Source organism: Homalodisca vitripennis, chromosome 3 (genome assembly GCF_021130785.1).
Source record: "Homalodisca vitripennis isolate AUS2020 chromosome 3, UT_GWSS_2.1, whole genome shotgun sequence".
Lineage (NCBI taxonomy): Eukaryota > Metazoa > Arthropoda > Insecta > Hemiptera > Cicadellidae > Homalodisca > Homalodisca vitripennis.
Window position 1 is genome coordinate 153,115,125 of NC_060209.1, and position 20,588 is coordinate 153,135,712.

General features: G+C 32.7%; 1 protein-coding gene across 1 annotated transcript in view; it reads left to right on the plus strand.

The window, feature by feature from the left end:
* Nucleotides 1-20,588, plus strand: part of LOC124358410 (soluble guanylate cyclase 88E-like) — a 74,026-nt gene that overhangs the window by 4,815 nt on the left and 48,623 nt on the right. Inside the window, exon 2 of the mRNA XM_046810710.1 lies at nucleotides 453-579. Within this exon, the coding sequence (XP_046666666.1) occupies nucleotides 453-579 (127 nt within the window). The remainder of the gene's footprint in view (nucleotides 1-452; nucleotides 580-20,588) is intronic.

The following is a 20,588-nucleotide window of genomic DNA, read 5'->3' on the forward strand; positions in this document are numbered from 1 at the left end:
CCCCCCCCCCCCCCACCCCCCCCCCCCAGTACTTCACGTAGTGAGGCTGCTACCGACAGTGAGTACCTACTGAAGTCAATTTCACTGTATTAACTGCCACAAGTTCAGACCCGGATTTCGTATGCGAGATATCCCAACAGGCATCTCCAAGCACCCCGATCAGAGTGCAAGAGGAGGGCCCAGAACCCCGCAAAAGTGGCGATTTGGGCTCGAATCGAGGCCATTTTCCATGGATAATTCATGAAATTTGTATATTGTGAGTGAGTGAGTTACACATTCGGCTGTATACAAATATTATATAGTAGAACTCGTCAACAAAATATACTGTATAGCTGTGGCAAATTTACAACCTATGATATACCTCTTTTAAGGACGTCTGTATTTTTGCAATTCTACATTACACTCTTATTTCACATGGCCTCTTATCTTTAAGTAGTGTGTGAATTGTGCAGGTGCTGGGAGTGACGGAGCGAGAATTCTTCGACCAGATGGGCGTGCACTTCGTGGGGTTCGTGGGACAGTACGGTTACGACCGTGTACTGTCCGTGCTCGGCCGTCACATGCGAGACTTCCTCAATGGTGAGTACAAGGGTTCCAGATAATTTTACACTAATTATAACTCGGTTATTACTGTTTTTGTAAAGTTTTTCACTGTCCTCGGTCTCAGGTACAATTATATCTCTAACCGAAGAGCCGTCCCAATTAACCAGCGTGTAAAAACCCAGGTGTCTCAAGAGTGCCGCGGCCTAGTTACATACATGAGATCTTCTTAAGTTTGTATTAGTATCATTTGTTTTGTTCTCTGTTTCAACTTCCATATTTCAAACATACATATTTCTCACCATTCAAGTAATAGATCTCTCAACATTTGCAATGAAAATGAAATCTTCAATGTGATCAAGAAAGAGATTAATATAGGACGTAAACGTTAATAAAAAAAAGTATTTCTTTCTTTGATCGTTCATAATTACTGTGATATAGTAATTCCCTTAGTTCATTCAAATGTTGTTGGTTCTTCCGTGTAGGAATTATCTTAAAAAAGTACATTATTGTCGTCCAGTACATTTAAGAACGAGGGTCATGCACCTTTTTAGCGACACAAAATTTCTACTGTTTTTAAGCGTAAGATCTATTCTTGCGTAAATAATATTAAATTATAACAGTGATAGTAATATATTAAAATATATCCTAACATAATAATAGGCTATGATAAGAAACAATAACAAGCGGATTCTCGGTTTTATAGTTAAATCGGAAATTTATTAATTAATTCTGTAACTCCGTGACCTTACTACAAGATGCAAATTATTTTAAATATTTTAATGGGACGGAAATAACAAGAAGTATAAATGGTGAAAGTTTAATTGCCATGTAAACTGTGGCAATCTAACTTTGTGTACTTTAGCTATCGCAGTGTTCAGATCAAAGAAGCTCCAAGGTCACTAAAAAATTTAGTTTCATTCAAAAAATTACTTTTTAAGAAACGCTTAGCTATTAAATTCAAAAGTGCTGCAATACTAAAATTAAATAGAGTAATTAAATTAAAATGTACTAACGTCTCTATATACTATTTTATTATTATGTTATTTCTCTTAGAAGATTTATGATATACTCGTGAAAAAGACTAAAATTGCAATTCATTATAAAGAATTTCAATTGCGGCATTCAGGTTTATATCATGTCTTCATCAGATTCAGATCTGTCATTACTCCTTTCACCACCAATGTCCATAACAATTCTGTAACTTATTCAGCTCGTACCCTTTCCTTTAAAACATCGTCTTCCTGCAGACGTTCTAGATAAACTTTTTAACATTTTCGACACTTATGTTGGCCAATACTTTTTTTAACAACACGTGGATATCAGTCATTTTGAACGTCTTGTTCTGCACTTCCACTTCTCCTTTAACTTTGGCCTAGATTATTTCTATAGAGGGTATAACTTAGGGGTGCGGTTTAGAAAGTGGCCACCAACAATCGAATCAGGGTACCAATTATTGTTTAGAAATACATAAACTATCGGAAACAAAAACATTATAATTATAATTATTGACAATTAATTATTTCCAGCTCTTTTTTTAATGCATTCAATAACAATATTGTTCCATATTAATTGAAACCTAGTAAAATAATTTGTGTGGTATTTGAGTAATGGCTGCAAGTAAAATGGTAATGTATGTTCAAGTATATTTTGTGTCGCAAGCTGTCATACACGTTTATTCCTTAAAATAGTGAAAATTAATTAAATGTCACAGTGTTTTGTTTGTTACGTTTTATAAATACAAAATGCCTAGATAGTTTATATTCATCATTATATCATTATTCATGTAGATATTATAACAGGTGAACAATACTGTAATTCAAATAGGATAACGTTGTTTGGTCCTACATGTTGATTTCGGTAGTTTAGATAATCACGAATATCGGTTATTCAATTGAGGTGGTGACCGCTTATTATACTGCTGCTGAACTGGCTGCAATACGGATACAACCTAATTACCTCATGCCCCATTAAAGAACCTAAAATATCCAACTTACGAACTTGTTATTTTGGTGTATTCTCTTTCACTGTGGATAACAACTCACAAACAATGTGCAATGGTTGTGAGGGTTGTCTTTCTCAATTAGCCACGTAATGATATCAGCTTTCTTAGTTTTGCCGTTTGGAATTTTCTCGAGATACTTTGGGGATATATGGCGTTGTCCAAAAGTAAACACACACCCTTCTTCAAGCCTTTTGAAAATGTCGACAATCCATGCTTTTAAAACAAACGCCGTTATTGTCTCTATGTGCTGAAAAAACATGACAAAGGATCATGCCAGATCCTTTACGCACAGGAATTTTTACCCTACCCTTTGAGTCTGAATTTAGCCAAATCTATTTTTTGGTTAATCCACGTCTCGCCCAAACATAAAATAGGTCGTGGTTATTCACTTCTTATTTCATTATATGCATTTTTGTTAGGAACTTTATCCTAAAATGTCTGATATCTTCATAAAAAACCACCTGATTTCATTACGTTTTTTGGATCTAAAACAAACATCACGAATTATTCTCAATGAACATCTGATGTCTAACAATTTTTTTGTTTTCTCGAGGACTGCTTTAATTGGTTAACATGTAGTGTATTCCACTCTGTCAAAATAACTATTAGATGGTATTTTGTAGTTAGTCTTTTTGGAAACCTGTTATCTACTTCAGATATTATTTTTCGGGCGCTAAAAGGGCATCATTCTCTTCTTGGAAGTCACGTATTACACTTCTCTTCTGTGCAAATCCGTTGAACTGTACTGCGAAACACCTTCCAACACTCAGCAGCACATTTTTGGGTTTTAGCTTGGACTTGACCAAACCTCTCATTTAGTTTATTAACCTATCGTTAACCATAATGGAAAAAATAAATTCTCGTTAATCGGTGACGCATACATTGCATCAAGATGAGCCGTGACTATTCTACTATATCTGATTTATTTGTATCTTAGAAGGTTTAAATATTTTAGATTAGATTATTCTAAAATGCCGTTGGCTTGTTTATGAAACAAATGAAAGTGAAGAGATTGTAACGTGAATTCATAATCTTGGTCTGGCTTTTCTGCGTATACAAGATCGAAACACTTTCACAAGTAAACACACCTAAGGTAAAAAAGTTTAACGTGATGAACTGTGAAGGTGTGAAGAAGTGAGTTTGTGTGTTGAGTTAATGTTGCCGATATTTTCTATTCACAAGTAAATATATACAAGCAAACAATCAAAAAATAAAAATGTTATTCTATGAAGGTGTAAGGAAGTGAGATGTATATTGAGTTCGTTTTGTCATTATTTGCCATTATGTGGTACTCACAAGAAAATATATTCAAGTAAACAATCCTAAAATAAAAATTGAACACGATGCGCTATAAAAGTGTGTGGAGGAAGTTGGGTATTGTGTAAATATTCCCATTATTTTATACTCACAATTTGATACATATAAATAGAAATTTATGTTGTAAATTGAATTCAATGAACTATGTAGATGTAAGAAAATGAGTTTGTTGTTGAGTTATTGTTCCCATTATTTACTACTCGCAAGAATTTTCATTAAAGTAAACCACCCTAAAGTAAAATTTGAACACAATGGACTGTGAAGGTGTAAGGCAGTTAGGTGTGTATTGTGCTAGTGTTGCCATTATTTGCTACTCACAAGAATATTCATCAAAGTAAACCACCCTAAAGTAAAATTTGAACACAATGGACTGTGAAGGTGTAAGGCAGTAAGATGTGTATTGTGCTAGTGTTGCCATTATTTGCTACTCACAAGAATATTCATCAAAGTAAACCATCCTAAAGTAAAATTTGAACACAATGGACTGTGAAGGTGTAAGGAAGTAAGGTGTGTATTGTGCTAGTGTTGCCATTATTTGCTACTCACAAGAATATCCATCAAAGTAAACCATCCTAAAGTAAAATTTGAACACAATGGACTGTGAAGGTGTAAGGAAGTAAGTTGTGTATTGTGCTAATGTTGCCATTATTTGCTACTCACAAGAATATCCATCAAAGTAAACCATCCTAAAGTAAAATTTGAACACAATGGACTGTGAAGGTGTAAGGAAGTAAGGTGTGTATTGTGCTAGTGTTGCCATTATTTGCTACTCACAAGAATATCCATCAAAGTAAACCATCCTAAAGTAAAATTTGAACACAATGGACTGTGAAGGTGTAAGGAAGTAAGTTGTGTATTGTGCTAGTGTTGCCATTATTTGCTACTCACAAGAATATCCATCAAAGTAAACCATCCTAAAGTAAAATTTGAACACAATGGACTGTGAAGGTGTAAGGAAGTAAGGTGTGTATTGTGCTAGTGTTGCTATTATTTGCTGCTCACAAAGGAAACGGACAACTGAAGCTGAACGACTTCTGTCCTCCCAGCTCCATCAATCATTCTCAGTTCAGATCACTCATCTATCAACGGTTACTTCCACAGCTTTCTCCTTTTAAACGGAAATTTGCTTAAGTCATTTTACTGTTTGTGGCCATTTATCAAAAACGAAACAACAGTTTTTCATTTCAATGTGAACCATCTGTTTATAACCAGGGCTGATTTTATTTGTGCAGTTACTTTTAATATGAATTGAGTTTAATTAAATATGTTATTAAAGCATGCTTCAATCAAATAATTTTTAATTTTCATTTTTATGCAAACATTTTAAAGTTAAAAGTACAAAACGAAATCTAAGTAATTTTATATATCAATATTAACACATTTAAATTTTAAATATATATATATAATAATTATTTATTTAAAATTATATTTTAAAAATATATATACACACACATGGAAATCGTGATCTTTGATTTAAGTATTAACCTTTTTGGTTTATACATGAGTATAACATTTCTTTTTCTATTGCAAAAAATCATGAATCCGATTTTGCTATTGGGTTTAGTAACTTTCTCAGATAATTGTTCACGCGTCAACTAACATATCTCTATATGTTCAAACTTTACGTATTTGGATGTGATCTTATTGCTTTCACAATCAGATAAACGTCCATAATCATCGATAAAGCCTCACACTGCCATCGAGTTCTTAGATCGATCAAAATCCTATTTTACCTCCATTGCTGGATTAGGATCCGATGTGATACGTTTGATTACATTAGCAACCCCAGGGTTTCCCAGTTTCCTTTGGCACTCTCAGTAGCATAAAATAACTTGTTGGTAGGAAACTGACACCTTCAAGCCTCGATGTCTCACCGCAAAATGGGGATATTTCCTTTGGTCTTACCAATACCACTGATAATCTAGTCGCAGGTTTCGTATAACACTTGCATGACCCACATGTTCTATTGGAGCATAGATCATGTTCCTCAGGTAACTGTAGTTGCGTTATTAGTACATGAAGCTGTAATTAAATGAATTATTGGGTTCTATAACTTCACGAAAAGTTTAATTATCTCAATCTATTAAACATTAGATTTTTACACTTCCGGTAGTTTACCGACAAACTTTTAGGCTCGTTTTTTTGGAGAAAGGCGTCTACCTTTAGTTTAAAGAATTTTTCGTCGCGGATGCCCTAACAATTTCTTATTAAGGGTAATATTTTTACTTCAAAGATTAGCACACTTTGCAGAAATTACTTTACTCGGCCAATCTTGGATGTATGGTAAAAACTGTAGTCCTCCTTTTCTTAATATATATGTGAATATGTAGTAAAATGTATTCATTAAACAATTTTGTATTGAAATCGTTTTTTAGATCTTCTTTTGTTAAATTAACTGTTATTAGTAAAGTAGGCTACCTGAGAGTCGGTCTGAAACTAAAAGCATTGACACTACACAAATATTAAAGAATTATATTTATAAAATTATTAAGTACTCCTTTAACTATATCTTACGTGAAAACAACTCTCCGTAGATATGTGATTGTCTTTTCCTTGATATGAATTCTTTCATAGAAACGTCATAGTTCTAATTCTTGTATTTTGATCCAAATGGGAACATCATATGAGAAATCTGTGTCAAGACTCGAACTGTTTCATTTGATGTGGTAGTTTAAGAAGTCAATGTAAGTGAGAAGCTTGAAGTAAAAAAGCAATAGCTTTTACCGGATCGGCCTTGTTAACGTTGTGGACGCAGTACACGAAGCAATGTGCGTCGGTTTCAAAAATCCGAAAAACTATAAACTATACAGGGCATACTGGATTAAACAGGGAGTCGTGCCCCCCCCCCTTATGACGCCCAATCTAGTATGAATAAGCGTACACAATTTACGAGAAAGACCTTACTTCATGATGTTCTTAAGAAACATTATGTATGTATGTACAGGTTTTGACATTTTTCCTTTTCGGTCTTTACTTTTCCTATTTTTCCTGCTGTTATCTTCTAATGCTCTATATTGCATTTTTACCTTGACACCACTTATCCAAGACGTTTTCTTCTTCCTTTCCTTCTGGTTGTTGGATTACATTTCAGAGGTCTTCTAGGCCACATAGATACTTCCTCCATTACTTCCCGGTGTCCCCAAGAAACATCCTACCTATGTATTCTGCGACTAGGCTTTCTAGAAATCAGTGCTGCAGTACAAGGGACACAAATAAAAAATATATCCTTGCTATTCAAAAGAGGCATATGATGGTACAGAAACTAGCGCAGCGATAAATTTGCAGAGAAATCGTTATAACACTAGATATAACAGAGATATAACACTAAAGAGGCTTTTATTGTATCTAAAAGAAGTTGTCACAAATGAGATGATAGATGATCTGACCAAGATTTATTAAGCAATCAACATTTAAATGAAATTTGGAAATGCATTAAATACTGACCCGGATTTTTAAAAATAGTTTTAAATTCCAATAAAATTGACTTTTAACATCGGGTAGTTTGGCAAAACCTAACTCCATCCTGGCCTTGTTTCTGCCAACCTATCAAAATTACGTTCGTAAAAAATCTGTTGAAATAATAAATGAAGAAATTGCCAATATAAGTAATGGCATGGAAAATCTACAAATGACGTAGGTACATATGGGAGAGATTCCTGATTACACATCAGTTCACCTTAACCATGATAGATGCTAATATGTGCAATGCTGTCACTAAAACATCATTGACAATGTGTTGGTGCAACATCAAAGATCTTCAAAGACACCCTCTTTAATATTTGGCCTATTGATATTGCATGTGAGAATAATTCTGTTCGAAATCCTGTGACACCTGTAATTTAAGTAGCCAGAAGAATCGTGGAAGGTAGAAGAATAAAAAAAAAACAATGTAAACAAAAAATATAAAACCAACAGAAAACGAAATTACACTTACTGTCGACTTAAAACCATTAACAAAATGCTGTTGCCTTCTAATGCAGATTGTTTAGGGGACAGCTGAAGAAAAATATAAACACTTACAGGAACTGAGATAGACTCACGCCTGAAAGTTATATAGAAATAAACTTTCAATGGCATTTTTGTATAGTAATTAGTATTATTCGAATGTTCGAGAAAAAAAAACATTTCAAGGCGAAGATTTTCAGTTAATTGGCTCTCAAAAGTGTTTAAATATTCGGCTTCTTAGTCCAAGAATTCCTGAACCAGCCTATGGATTCCATTATTATTGAATATTAATGATATTCTAAGTGGTACAATCTCACAATTATAATTGGTGCGCTGCGTATTTTAAGTTTAACTTTTTTAGTATTCATGAATGAAATACATATAAATATATCCATGAATTATTCGTTGCAATCTGTCTTTTCCTTCTATTCTATACTATCGTTATTACAGAGTTAGAGCAGTGTCAGCAATTAGTAGTGTAAACATTTTAACATTTTGCAATAAATGTATAAAAAATTACTACTGTCAAACACATTTAAATAAAACATATAACCTTGCCTAAAATTATGTTTTGATCATCAAGTTTAACGTTTTTAGTAGTATGTGCATAACAATATTTTAAATCGTATTGTTTAGTAATAGTAAGATTCTAAATCTCACTGACCGACAATTATCATTACTGAGTATATGAGTTTGTTTTTTTAATGTATACAAATATCCGTCTATTTCACATACGTCTTGTAATGTAACTTGTACAATTATTGTGGAAGATCACATTGTGTAATATTGACATCAAAATATAATAGAGTTTTGTTTTTAGACTATATAAAGGTAACTAAAAACTTAGAACGTTAGCAAGGACCGGATATTACAGTGGATATTGGTTTCTTTAGCGCACACCTCATTTCACTGACCAAATCTTGAACTAACGACTCTATATTGTGGTGAAGATAACAAGAGAATTGGGACCGTGTTATAAAAAGTTGGTTAACTTTTGTCGGTGAAAGATAAGGTGATTTTTTTTATTAAAAGATATGCTTGAACTTCAATTATGCAAGGAAACACTTATATTTATTTAATTTCATATTAAATGTTGGGCCGTAAGTTCTCAAGCAATATGCTTTGCACGCATTTTATATAGTATAATGGCAAATATTTTATAAGAAAACATATCATCAGTTGGTGTATAGTGCAGTTTGTAAGAGATAAACTTACATTGAAAATTTGAAATCATTTCAGAGAGATTTTAAATGTGACCATTAAAACTGGTCCGACCAGGGTAACAACAGTATAGATTGAATATATGTTTCTAAAACTTCAAAGCATATTTCCTTACCACATCATTGTCTCAGGGGCTTGAGATACAAAGTAAGAAAAATAAATGCTTGTGAAAACCCCTGTCCAACAGATTTTGATGTGCATTGCATAGCTATTATAACTAATACAATAACCGTTATACGCATAGTTCTGTGTTTTATGTGTTAAAATTTTATACAATTCTTCTTAATGTTTTTGTGTCCGAAGTTGCTTCAAAATCAGGCAAATGTTATCTTGAATAGAAAATCTCATTGTACGTTTAATCTATATTTGAAACGAGTTCCTAGATCTAACAGAGTCAGCCATTCCTGAGGGTTTTACAAACGTGGCTGTGAGAAACACCGAAAACCAAACATTGTGACGGTAATTGAGTTCTGGTCTCTTGTTCGTTAATAAACAGCTTCTCTCGGCAGGCTAAATAAAGTGTTTCTCTGTTGTTTTAACTTGTTACTGTTTTTTGGGTCACTCACATTGCAGAAATCTTAAAAAAAAATCTTCTTCACTACTCTCATTAAAAATAGACTGTAATTACAATTATCAGTTAGGCCTGATTAAGTATGCAATGTCCACCGGAATATGTTCTCGTAAACAAATTATTTAGTGTAAATATACCTGCAACAAACTGTTCTATATTCGTACAGAAGTTAAAACGAGATCCTTTGAGTGACTGGCCACGAGATTACGAGAACTTTCGCTGTAGTTTACAAGAAACCAGAACTTTTTAACTTCCACACTCAGAATATCTTTACTCCTGAAAACTTAAGTTTTTAAGTGTATATCACTTCTGACACTATCTTTACCCTAGAAAGCCATGTTCAATATAACTTCTGTATTTTGAGGATCACTGAGCTATGGCTTCCTCATGCACCCGTGCACAGGGATTACCAATCTCTCTTTTCTGTGAGAAATTGGTTTAGAATATCAGAGCCTGGATTTTCTATGGATCTCATCCATGTAAAAATATCTTGCCACTGGTTGTCTTCGCAATCAAAATACCCCATTATAATGTGTTCTTCTCCACTTCATAGTGCTACCACTAATCGTTGATCAAGAGCTGCAACATCAATAACAAAATTCTTTTCATTAACAAATAGATTTAGCTATAGCATAAATTTATTGCCTGAGTCTGAGCGAATCTTATCACTCGATGATAGGCTGAAAAATTGATTTCTGTCTGTTTGACTGTCTTTATGTCCGCCCGACATCTCCAAAACGAAATGACATATAGATTCGAAATTTTTGCCTGAAGCTTCATTTCTATATAAGCTCCATGGTGCATAGCCCTCCATGAGATTAGGTTGAGCGTCAGCTAATATTTTTATATCGCCGTTATAGATTACTATGATGGTAACAGGAAAATAGAATAATAAATAAATTTGTTAATAAACCGAGTACAGTTATGTGAGATTTGAACACGTAAACTTCATAAGATTCATCGAGTAAAAAGAAAAAAAATAATAATCTTTATTTTTTCAACTAATTTTTTAACCACTGCTATGTAACCTAAATTAATGGACAAAAATGCGTAGAAAGACGTTTCATGTAGAAAGATGTCCCGAAAAGGGTTTCAGCCGTAGACTTTTGGGTGAAACTACATTTCTACATGGATAAGAATGTTTTCTGTGATATCCAACCATGGGATTTGACTGGGCGTAATTTGTATGTCAATTTCTTTTCTGTACTATTGTACCTTTGTGTGAGTCTGCCTTCCCACCCGACACCTCAAAAATGGAATGAGCTATATCTTTGAAATTGTGCATGCAACCTCAGCGATGTCTGTTACGCGAAACTTTGTGTGGCGTACTCCTACCTTGTATTTAATTAGAAATTATTTTTAAAATTTCTAAAACATTAAAAAACATTTCTCCTAAATTTGTTCTGAATAACTGTAAGGAATGGTCTTATACTAGATCAGCAGAGTGTAAGCATAACCCAGCTTTTTGTGAAACCAATTGAGTAATGTATTTTGGAAATACATACATAGCTTTAGTGAAATGAAATTATAGTTGTACAGGAAGGGTGAATAAATTCAATTGTAAGAATAAATTCCTTACAATTGAATTGCGTAATAGTTTAACATTTAAAACAAAAATTACTCTTAATCACTAACCGAACGTTACTAATTCTATATCTGATTCCAAAAAACCTGTCTGGTGAAAGATGTTATACAAGTGATTAAGTGATTACATTTTTAAGATGAAATTCGGCATTTCCATGAGACAATCACACATTCCGGAAACGAGAACAGAAGTACTAGTTAGCGATAACCTAGCGGAACGTGGAACAAATCTCAAATATGGCATATTTAACTGAGAGAAGCATCTTAATCTTAAATACAACAAAGTAGTAAAAAGTTTGGAGTTATATAGAATTAAAAATGGTCAGTTTATGATTAAGGGTAATTTTTGTTTTAAATGTTAGACTATTACGCAATTCAATTGTAAGGAATTTATTTTTTGTTGGATTTGTGTACTGAAATAGCATAACTTATACATGACTTAATATATTAAATTAAACACAAACCAGAAAATCCTATTTTAGTGTAGCATACTTATAGGACAAATGCTTACAGTGAAACATTACGTAACGGTATACGACATACGAGCAGTTAATTTCACAGTCATTAACTACCTCATTTGGTGGTACGTGGCCCCCAGTTGATCACATGTGTTTGAGAATCACACTATTATATAACAGTCAGTATTAGGCCAGTAGGTAGCAACGTTGCGTAAAAGTTTTTAACCTACGAAGTTTCGTTCAAATTTTCTCGCGACAAAAAAATAGTAAAAAGTTTGTATTCAAACAGCATTTTTGAGTTGTCGGTAGGCAGTTAACTAAACATAAGTAGTAGAAGTTCTTTAGCCTAAGTAGTGCATGATGAAAAATGCGAAACAGTGTTGAACATATATTTTGGCGGTTGGTTAATAGTTGATCAAGCTAATAGATGTGTTGAAATAAATCTAATAATAATTCTCAAGAAAAAATAATTTTTAATATTATTAAAGTCTACAGATGAACCTGTCTCGGGACATATTTCCACGTGATACATTTACCTTTTTGTTAATTAGGTTAATTATTTCAAACAATTAGGAAAATCATTTTTTTCTTTTACTGTATGAATTAAACTGTTGCGTTTTCAAATCTCTTCGATTGTTTGTGTCATATCAAGGCGTGATTACAGATTGATTTACAACAGCCGTTAGTTCAAGATTTGTTCTGTGAATGGGGTTTGCATATTATAGTTCGAGCATATATTTTCATGAAAAAATCACCTTATCTTACGCCAAGAAAAGATAACTGACTTTTTATTACATAGTCCCACTTTTCTTGTTATCTTCACCACGATATAGAGCCGTTAGTTCCAGATTTGCTCTGTGAAATGGGGTGTGCATATCATAGTTCGAGCATATATTTTCATGAAAAAATCACCTTATCTTTCGCCAAGAAAAGATAACTAACTTTTTATTACATAGTCCCACTTTTCTTGTTATCTTCACCACGATATAGGGACGTTAGTTCCAGATTTGCTCTGTGAAATGGGGTGTGCATATCATAGTTCGAGCATATATTTTCATGAAAAAATCACCTTATCTTTCGCCAAGAAAAGATAACTAACTTTTTATTACATAGTCCCACTTTTCTTGTTATCTTCACCACGATATAGGGCCGTTAGTTCAAGATTTGCTCTGTGAAATGGGGTGTGCGTATTATAGTTCGAGCATATATTTTCATGAAAAAATCACCTTATCTTTCGCCAAGAAAAGATAACTAACTTTTTATTACATAGTCCCACTTTTCTTGTTATCTTCACCACGATATAGAGCCGTTAGTTCCAGATTTGCTCTGTGAAATGGGGTGTGCATATCATAGTTCGAGCATATATTTTCATGAAAAAATCACCTTATCTTTCGCCAAGAAAAGATAACTAACTTTTTATTACATAGTCCCACTTTTCTTGTTATCTTCACCACGATATAGGGCCGTTAGTTCCAGATTTGCTCTGTGAAATGGGGTGTGCATATCATAGTTCGAGCTTATATTTTCATGAAAAAATCACCTTATCTTTCGCCAAGAAAAGATAACTAACTTTTTATTACATAGTCCCACTTTTCTTGTTATCTTCACCACGATATAGGGCCGTTAGTTCCAGATTTGCTCTGTGAAATGGGGTGTGCATATCATAGTTCGAGCATATATTTTCATGAAAAAATCACCTTATCTTTCGCCAAGAAAAGATAACTAACTTTTTATTACATAGTCCCACTTTTCTTGTTATCTTCACCACGATATAGGGCCGTTAGTTCAAGATTTGCTCTGTGAAATGGGGTGTGCATATTATTGTTCGAGCATATATTTTCATGAAAAAATCACCTTATCTTTCGCCAAGAAAAGATAACTAACTTTTTATTACATAGTCCCACTTTTCTTGTTATCTTCACCACGATATAGGGCCGTTAGTTCCAGATTTGCTCTGTGAAATGGGGTGTTCGCCAAAGAAACCAATATCCACTGTAATATCCGATCCTTGCCGACGTTCTAAGTTTTTATTTACCTTTATATAGTCTAAAAACAAAACTTCATTATATAATTAGGTCAATATTACACAATGAGATCTTCCACAATAATTGTACAAGTTACATGTAACATTACAAGACGTATGTGAAAGAGACTGATATTTTTAAAAATTAACAAAAACAAATCCAAATACTTAGTAATGATAATTTATTGTCATTGAGTGCAATTTAGAATCTTACTGTTACTAAACAATACTATTTAATTACTGTAATCCACATACTACTAAAATTTTTAATATTGATGGTCAAAATATAATTAGGTGAGGTTAAATGTTTTATTTAAATGTATTATCTATGTGAACATAGTAATTTTTTATAAGTTTACTACAACATGTGTACTGTACTAATGCAATAGATGTCACTGTTCTAACTTTGTAATAACATTAACATATTCTAAAAGAAAAAGGCAGAATGCAACAAGTTATTCATTGATCTATTATGATTTGATCTATATATGTATTTCATTTATACATACTAAAAAAAGTTAAACTAAAAATATACACCAAAAGTAACTGTAAAAGTACCAAATGTAATTGTGAGATTGAACCACTTAGAATATCATTAATACTCAGTAATAATGGAATTCACAGAGTGGAAGCATTCAGGAATTCTTAGACTCACTTTGAGAGCCAGTTGATTCAAAATTTTCTGCCTGCATTGTTATTTTCACAAACATTATAATAAAATAATTCCTATATAAAAGTGTCATTGTAAGTTTATTTCAGGCGTGAATGTGTCTGAATTTTCGTAAGTTTTTATATACCGCTTCAGCTGGCCCCTATACAAAGTGACATTAAAGCACTTTCAATGATTATTGGATTATACACAAAGATTTTGTATATGGTTGGATTCATAGGGTATCACTTGCAGGAAAGGTGAAATTGGGGTATTTTAGGGCAAAAGAAGGAAATCCGCCTAGGTTTATTTTAAATCCGCATAAATAACTTTTACAACGCCTATATCCTGTAAATAAATACATAGTTGTCCTCTTATTTAGACACTACTACTGGATCATTAATATTCCTTCGACTTGTTTTGCCATCAATGCTGTTTCACAGGCCCTGTTTAGGAACATCAACAGGAAGTCTATTTTCGGTTTCTGTTGGTCTTCTACTTTTTTTGTTTAAAATGTTGTAAACTTCTACCTTCCACATTTTTCTGACTATTTAAATGACATATGTAACAGTATTTCGAACAGCCTTATTCTCGCATGGAGTTTGGGCAGGCCAAATATTAAAGGGGGGACCTTTGAAGATCTTTGATGTTGCACCACATACATAGAAACACATTGTCAATGGTGCTTGAGTGACAACGTTTCACATTTTAGAATCTAGCATTGTTAAGGTTAACTGATGTGTAATCAGGAATCTCTTCTATATGTACCTCTGTCATCTGTAGATTTTCTTTCCATGGCATTACTTATGTACGTACTCTTTTAAAAGCCGTGTCAGTATGTAACTTGTTTTTAAATAAGATTTTTAATGTTGATTGATTAATAAATCAGAATCAGATTCGATACCATCTGACTTGCGACAACTTCTTTTAAAGACACTAAACGACTCTTTAGTGTTATATCTACAATTTCTTGCAAATTTATCGCTATGCTAGTTTTTGTACTATCATATGCCTTTGTTGAATAGGAAGGATATATTCTTTATTTGTGTCCCTTATAATACAGTACAGATTTCTAGTAAGCTCAATCGCAGAAAACATAATTAGGGTGTTTCTTGGGGACATCAGGAAGTAATGGAGGAAGTATTTATGTGGCCTAAAAGAGCTCTGGAAGGAAAGGAAGAAGAAAGCGTCTTGGATAAGTCGTATCAAGGTAGCAATGCAAGAAATAGCATTAGATGATGACACCTGGAAAGACAGGAAAAGATGAAGATCAAAAGGGGGAAAGTAACACAAAACCTATATATATACAAACCACACCAAAATATTTTTTTGTTATAACATGAAAGCTGTTGAAATAAGATCAATACTGAATCTCCGAACCGCCACAATTTTTTATAGGATAAATACTTTAGTCAATCCCATTTAACTTGCCCATTTTATTCAAAAATAAATAAGTAAAACACCGCCAGACTGGTTGTTTTTTGTTGTTGTTTTTCTGTGTTATATCATATTATAATAAATAAATATTTTGAAGTGTGGTTTGCGGCATTACATTCTGAAAATAAATATCTTGAAAAAAATATGCTAATTGACCTAGACTTACATTTAAAATTTTCATAATACTCCTCGCAGGACGTCCCTTTAATCTAAGCGGGTTATGGTTATTGCACGAAAAAGTAGTTAAGATAGCCGTATATTATTCTGTAAAGTGTCTAAATTTCACCTGCTAGTGTTAAAATTATCAGTATGTTTCCAGACATTTTACACACCCTGTATGTACATACAGGTTTTGTGTCACTTTTCCCTTTTCGATCTTCATCTTTTCCTATCTTTCCAGGTGTCATCATCTAATGCTATTTCTTGCACCGTTACTTTGATACCACTTATCCAAGACGTTTTCTTCTTCGTTTCCTACTGGTTCTTGGATTACATTCCAGAGCTCTTTTAGGCCACATAAATACTTCCTCCACATGCTGTAATTGTCGACACTGTATTAATTTTAGAATTACAGCTCTCTAAATATCTTCCTGAACACAGGGGAAAGATATGCTTTGATCAGTCATACGAAAACGAATACTAAATGTTTACAACACACCGATGTTTGTATATTATGTATTCATACAATAATACATATGATGATAACTAATGGTATATTGTATATATACTCACCTTTTTTTCATTAACATAGTTAATGAAAAATAGGTACGTTTCCAAATACATTACATTTTCCATATACATTTTTCAAATATTACTACAAATAGTTTTAAAATCTATCAAAAATACCACAAAACAATTAAGGGATCACTTGTATGATTCATGGTCTACACATTACACCTGAATAACAGGACAATGCTATAACTTTGACACTGATAAAGAAACCTCCTGATAAGATATATGAATGCATTTGCTTTGTATATTAATTCCATAAAAGATTTAAATTCTCAATTTTTTATATGTGAAACAAACGTTTTACCAAAGGAAATGTTGGAAAAATAAAGTTCATTCAGTATTTTCACCTCAGTATTTTTATTGCAGATGTTCAAAATGCTCCACGTCGAAGGGTTGACAATGTGTTAACCTGTTTTAAAATCCTAAAGTGGCAAGTTGTAGATTCCTGCAGAACTCTGTGAATTGTTTGCACAATTCGGTCTCTCTATTTGTTTATGCTCTGTGATTTTGATTTGTACTTACGGAAATGCCGATCGTAGTGTGAAGCATCTTGCTAAACCAGACTACATGAAAGTTATTTGTTGCTAACCAAACAGCAAGAATAATATGGTGTTGCAACATTGAAGTAAATATTTTTTCAAATAAAAAGGGTTCAACAAATTGACCTTCTACATATCCAAGCAAACGGTTAACTTTAAAAACCGACTGTCTCTATAAAATGTATGTTTTATTAACTCCTGATTTTGAAATAATGTTGCGGTTTGCAAAACATGTAATCAATACTTTTTCTACAAAAATATTTAAATTTGAATAAGCCGCCATGTTGTACTGGCTTGAGATAGCAACCTTCAAGTTTCAATATTAATTTTTTATAAAGATCTTTAAAATGTGTAACTTGCTGGGAGTTTACATTAATATTTTTTAAGTTTGTCCCAAAATTTGTAATTCTGGGGGTAGGGGCATTCTTGTTATAATAACCTAAAAGTGCAGTTGGGTGCCCTATAATATTATACTGAGTTTGGATCTTTCTAGATGCGGTCGTTATATAGTTATTAAGGGATACCCATACTCTTTATTCACCTTGTATTTAAAAATAGCAATAACCTGCGGCTTTGCACGCAATTTTCTTTTGAAAAACAGGTACGTCATAGGAATGTTCTTTTCGAATGGCTTATTAAACATGCCTGAAAATAAATGGTAAGCATAGGAAGACATACCATTCACCTGATCTGCTTTATAATAATTAAAGTGTCAGTTTAAAAAGCAATGTTTTGGGGCCTTGAAGTCTAAGAATGAAACAGATTTTATGAGTACCAATAAAATACACAAATTTATGTGCAACATTCCATAACATTTCAACGAATAGCTCCAACAATTTGCAATAAGGACAGAGTTCAGGAATGTTCCTCATTCTCTCAACAGAAAAATACAAGATTTTTCATGTAGATCAATAAATTACAGCGGCTGAAATAGATTTTATACTCCTAGAACAACTATATTTTTCAACTTTCCACTGTTTTAGGAGGATTAAATTTCATACATGCGTGTCTTATGCTCTCAACAGAAAAATAAAAGATATTTCACAAGATCAACCACCAATAGGATTAGGAATTGTGTTGCAAACCCAAGAAGACTTTTTTTAATCACATAAATGAAAACCAAAAGCATTTTCATTAAGATAAACCCCCGTAAAAGGAGCTGAATAGTGTTGCAACCCTTAGAATAGCTATAGTTTTGTTTGTTAACTTCCCGTTGACCTGGAAAGATGAAATCTTATACATAAGTGCCTTATCCTCTCAAGAGACAAATAAAAGATTTATCATGAATATCAACTAAGCGTAGGAGTTGAAATGAGGTTGCATCCAATAAAAAAACTAAATTTTTTCCCAAAATCCCGCTGTTCTGAAGAGGCACACTTGATACACATGTGTATTATTATTATCTTTTAAATATATACCTTAGACCGAAAGTAGATTAAATGGCCAGAAGTAAATAATTTTTTATCGAATAAGACTTTTTAGACCTATATATATGTATACATAGTGTTCAAAAAAGGATATCACAAACTCTGTGGGTGACAGTATTCATCATTTAAAAAAAATAATGACCTGTAAACGTAGGTCGAGAAAAATGGCGTTTTAGCCGCTATCCGCCATGTTGTATTTTTTATTAAAAAATTATTATCTCTAAAAAATAGTTAAGCTAAAGAAACCAAATTTGGACACATTAGTTTGAATGGAAAAGAGGAAAATTATAAAAAAAATATTGTGATATTTTATTTAATAATATTAAAACGGCGTCTATTGAAAATGTTTAATGTCAAATAACAAAAGACGAAGTATAGCTCTAAAACATTTACTATACACAAACTACAGTATTTGAGCAATTTATATTACAATTTTAACGGTACTTGTTTCGACGAAATCCGTCAATGCACTTTAAAGCACTCTTGCACTTGTACTCAAGAGCAGTAAACATATTGTAATTTGTTAGGTATCAGTTGTATTACATCAGTTATAAAAACTATATAAGATACCAACTATTTTATAACAATTACAACGTCACTTTTCCAAAAAATTCCGCATAAAAGAGAACGAGCACTTTAAAGATACGCTTGCACAAGCATGAAGCAACAAACCAATGATTCCTCTCAATTGTGACGTTTGGCGCTCCCAGCTTGAGCAAGCGTATGATTTCGTTGAAACAAGTACTGTTGGAATAGTAACACAATTGCTTAGATAGTTTATGTCTAGTATTTTTTTATAACTTCACTGGTTTTTTCTTTTGTTATTTGACTTTAAAAGTTGTCGGCAGACACCATTTTGTTAATTTTAAAGAAATTTACACAATATTAAATTTTCCTTATATGTACTCAAACCTATGTACCAATTTGGTTTGTTTAGCTTAAATATTTTTAGAGATAATATTTGTTAATACATCCGAAATGGCGACTAGAGGCTAAACTACAGATTTATCTACCTATGTTTATACGACATGTTATGCTTAAAATGACGAATACTATCACAAAGAAAACCTTAGACCGGAAGTACATGAGAAATTCCTTTGATGTACCTGTTATTCAATAGGAAATTGTGTGCAAAGGTAACTGCTTGTTTAATATACAAGGTAAATAAAACATATGGATGGATATCCCTTATTAACAATATAACAACCGCATCTAGAAAAAAAAACTAAGTATACTATTACAGGGTACAAAACTGCACTTTTCTGTTATTATTGCAAGATTTTCCCTACCCCTAGAATACAAAGTTTTTTGTAAAACTTAAGAAAATTTAATGTAAACTCCATGTAAACAAGTTACACCATCTTAAAGGTCTTTATGAAAAAAAAAAAACAAAACAGTGAAACTTGGATGTTGCCATCTCAAGCCAGTTTAAAATGGCGGCTTATTCAAATTTAAATATTTTTTTTTTTCGAAAAAGTAATAATTATACGTTTTGTATACCTAATCATTATTTCAAAATCAGGAGTGCGTAGAACACAAAACGTTTTATAGAGACAGGCGGTTTTGAAAAATTGACCGTTTGTCTGGATGTTGCAGGAGGTCAATTTGTTGAACCCTTTTTATATTAATATTAAAGAAAACTTACTTCCTCAATGTACCTGGAAATGTTGCAACATCAGATTATTCTGGCTGTTCGATAAGCAACAAATAATTTTGATGTAGTCTGGTTCCAGCAAGATGCTGCACACTAAAATAGGGATGTCCGCACATTTTTGCACACTTTTCCCAATCATTGGATAGGTAGAGGAGGAGTTATTGAATGGCCTGCAAGGTCGCCCGACCTATCACCATTAGATTACTTTGTGTGGAGTCACGTTAAAGAAAATGTGTATAAATCACAATTCCAGAGCAACTTGCCAATTTAGGATTTTACTACAGGTTAGCACATTGTCAGACCGTCGACGTGTAGCAGTTTGAGCAGCTGCTATGAAAACACTGAGGTTAAAAGGCTGAATAAACTTTATTTTTCCAACATTTCCATTTGTAAAACATTTGTTTACCTTATAAAATACAAAAATGATTCATTAAAAGTAGTTTAAATGTAAAAAATGTGTCTATATCTTGTTATTTTGAACAATTA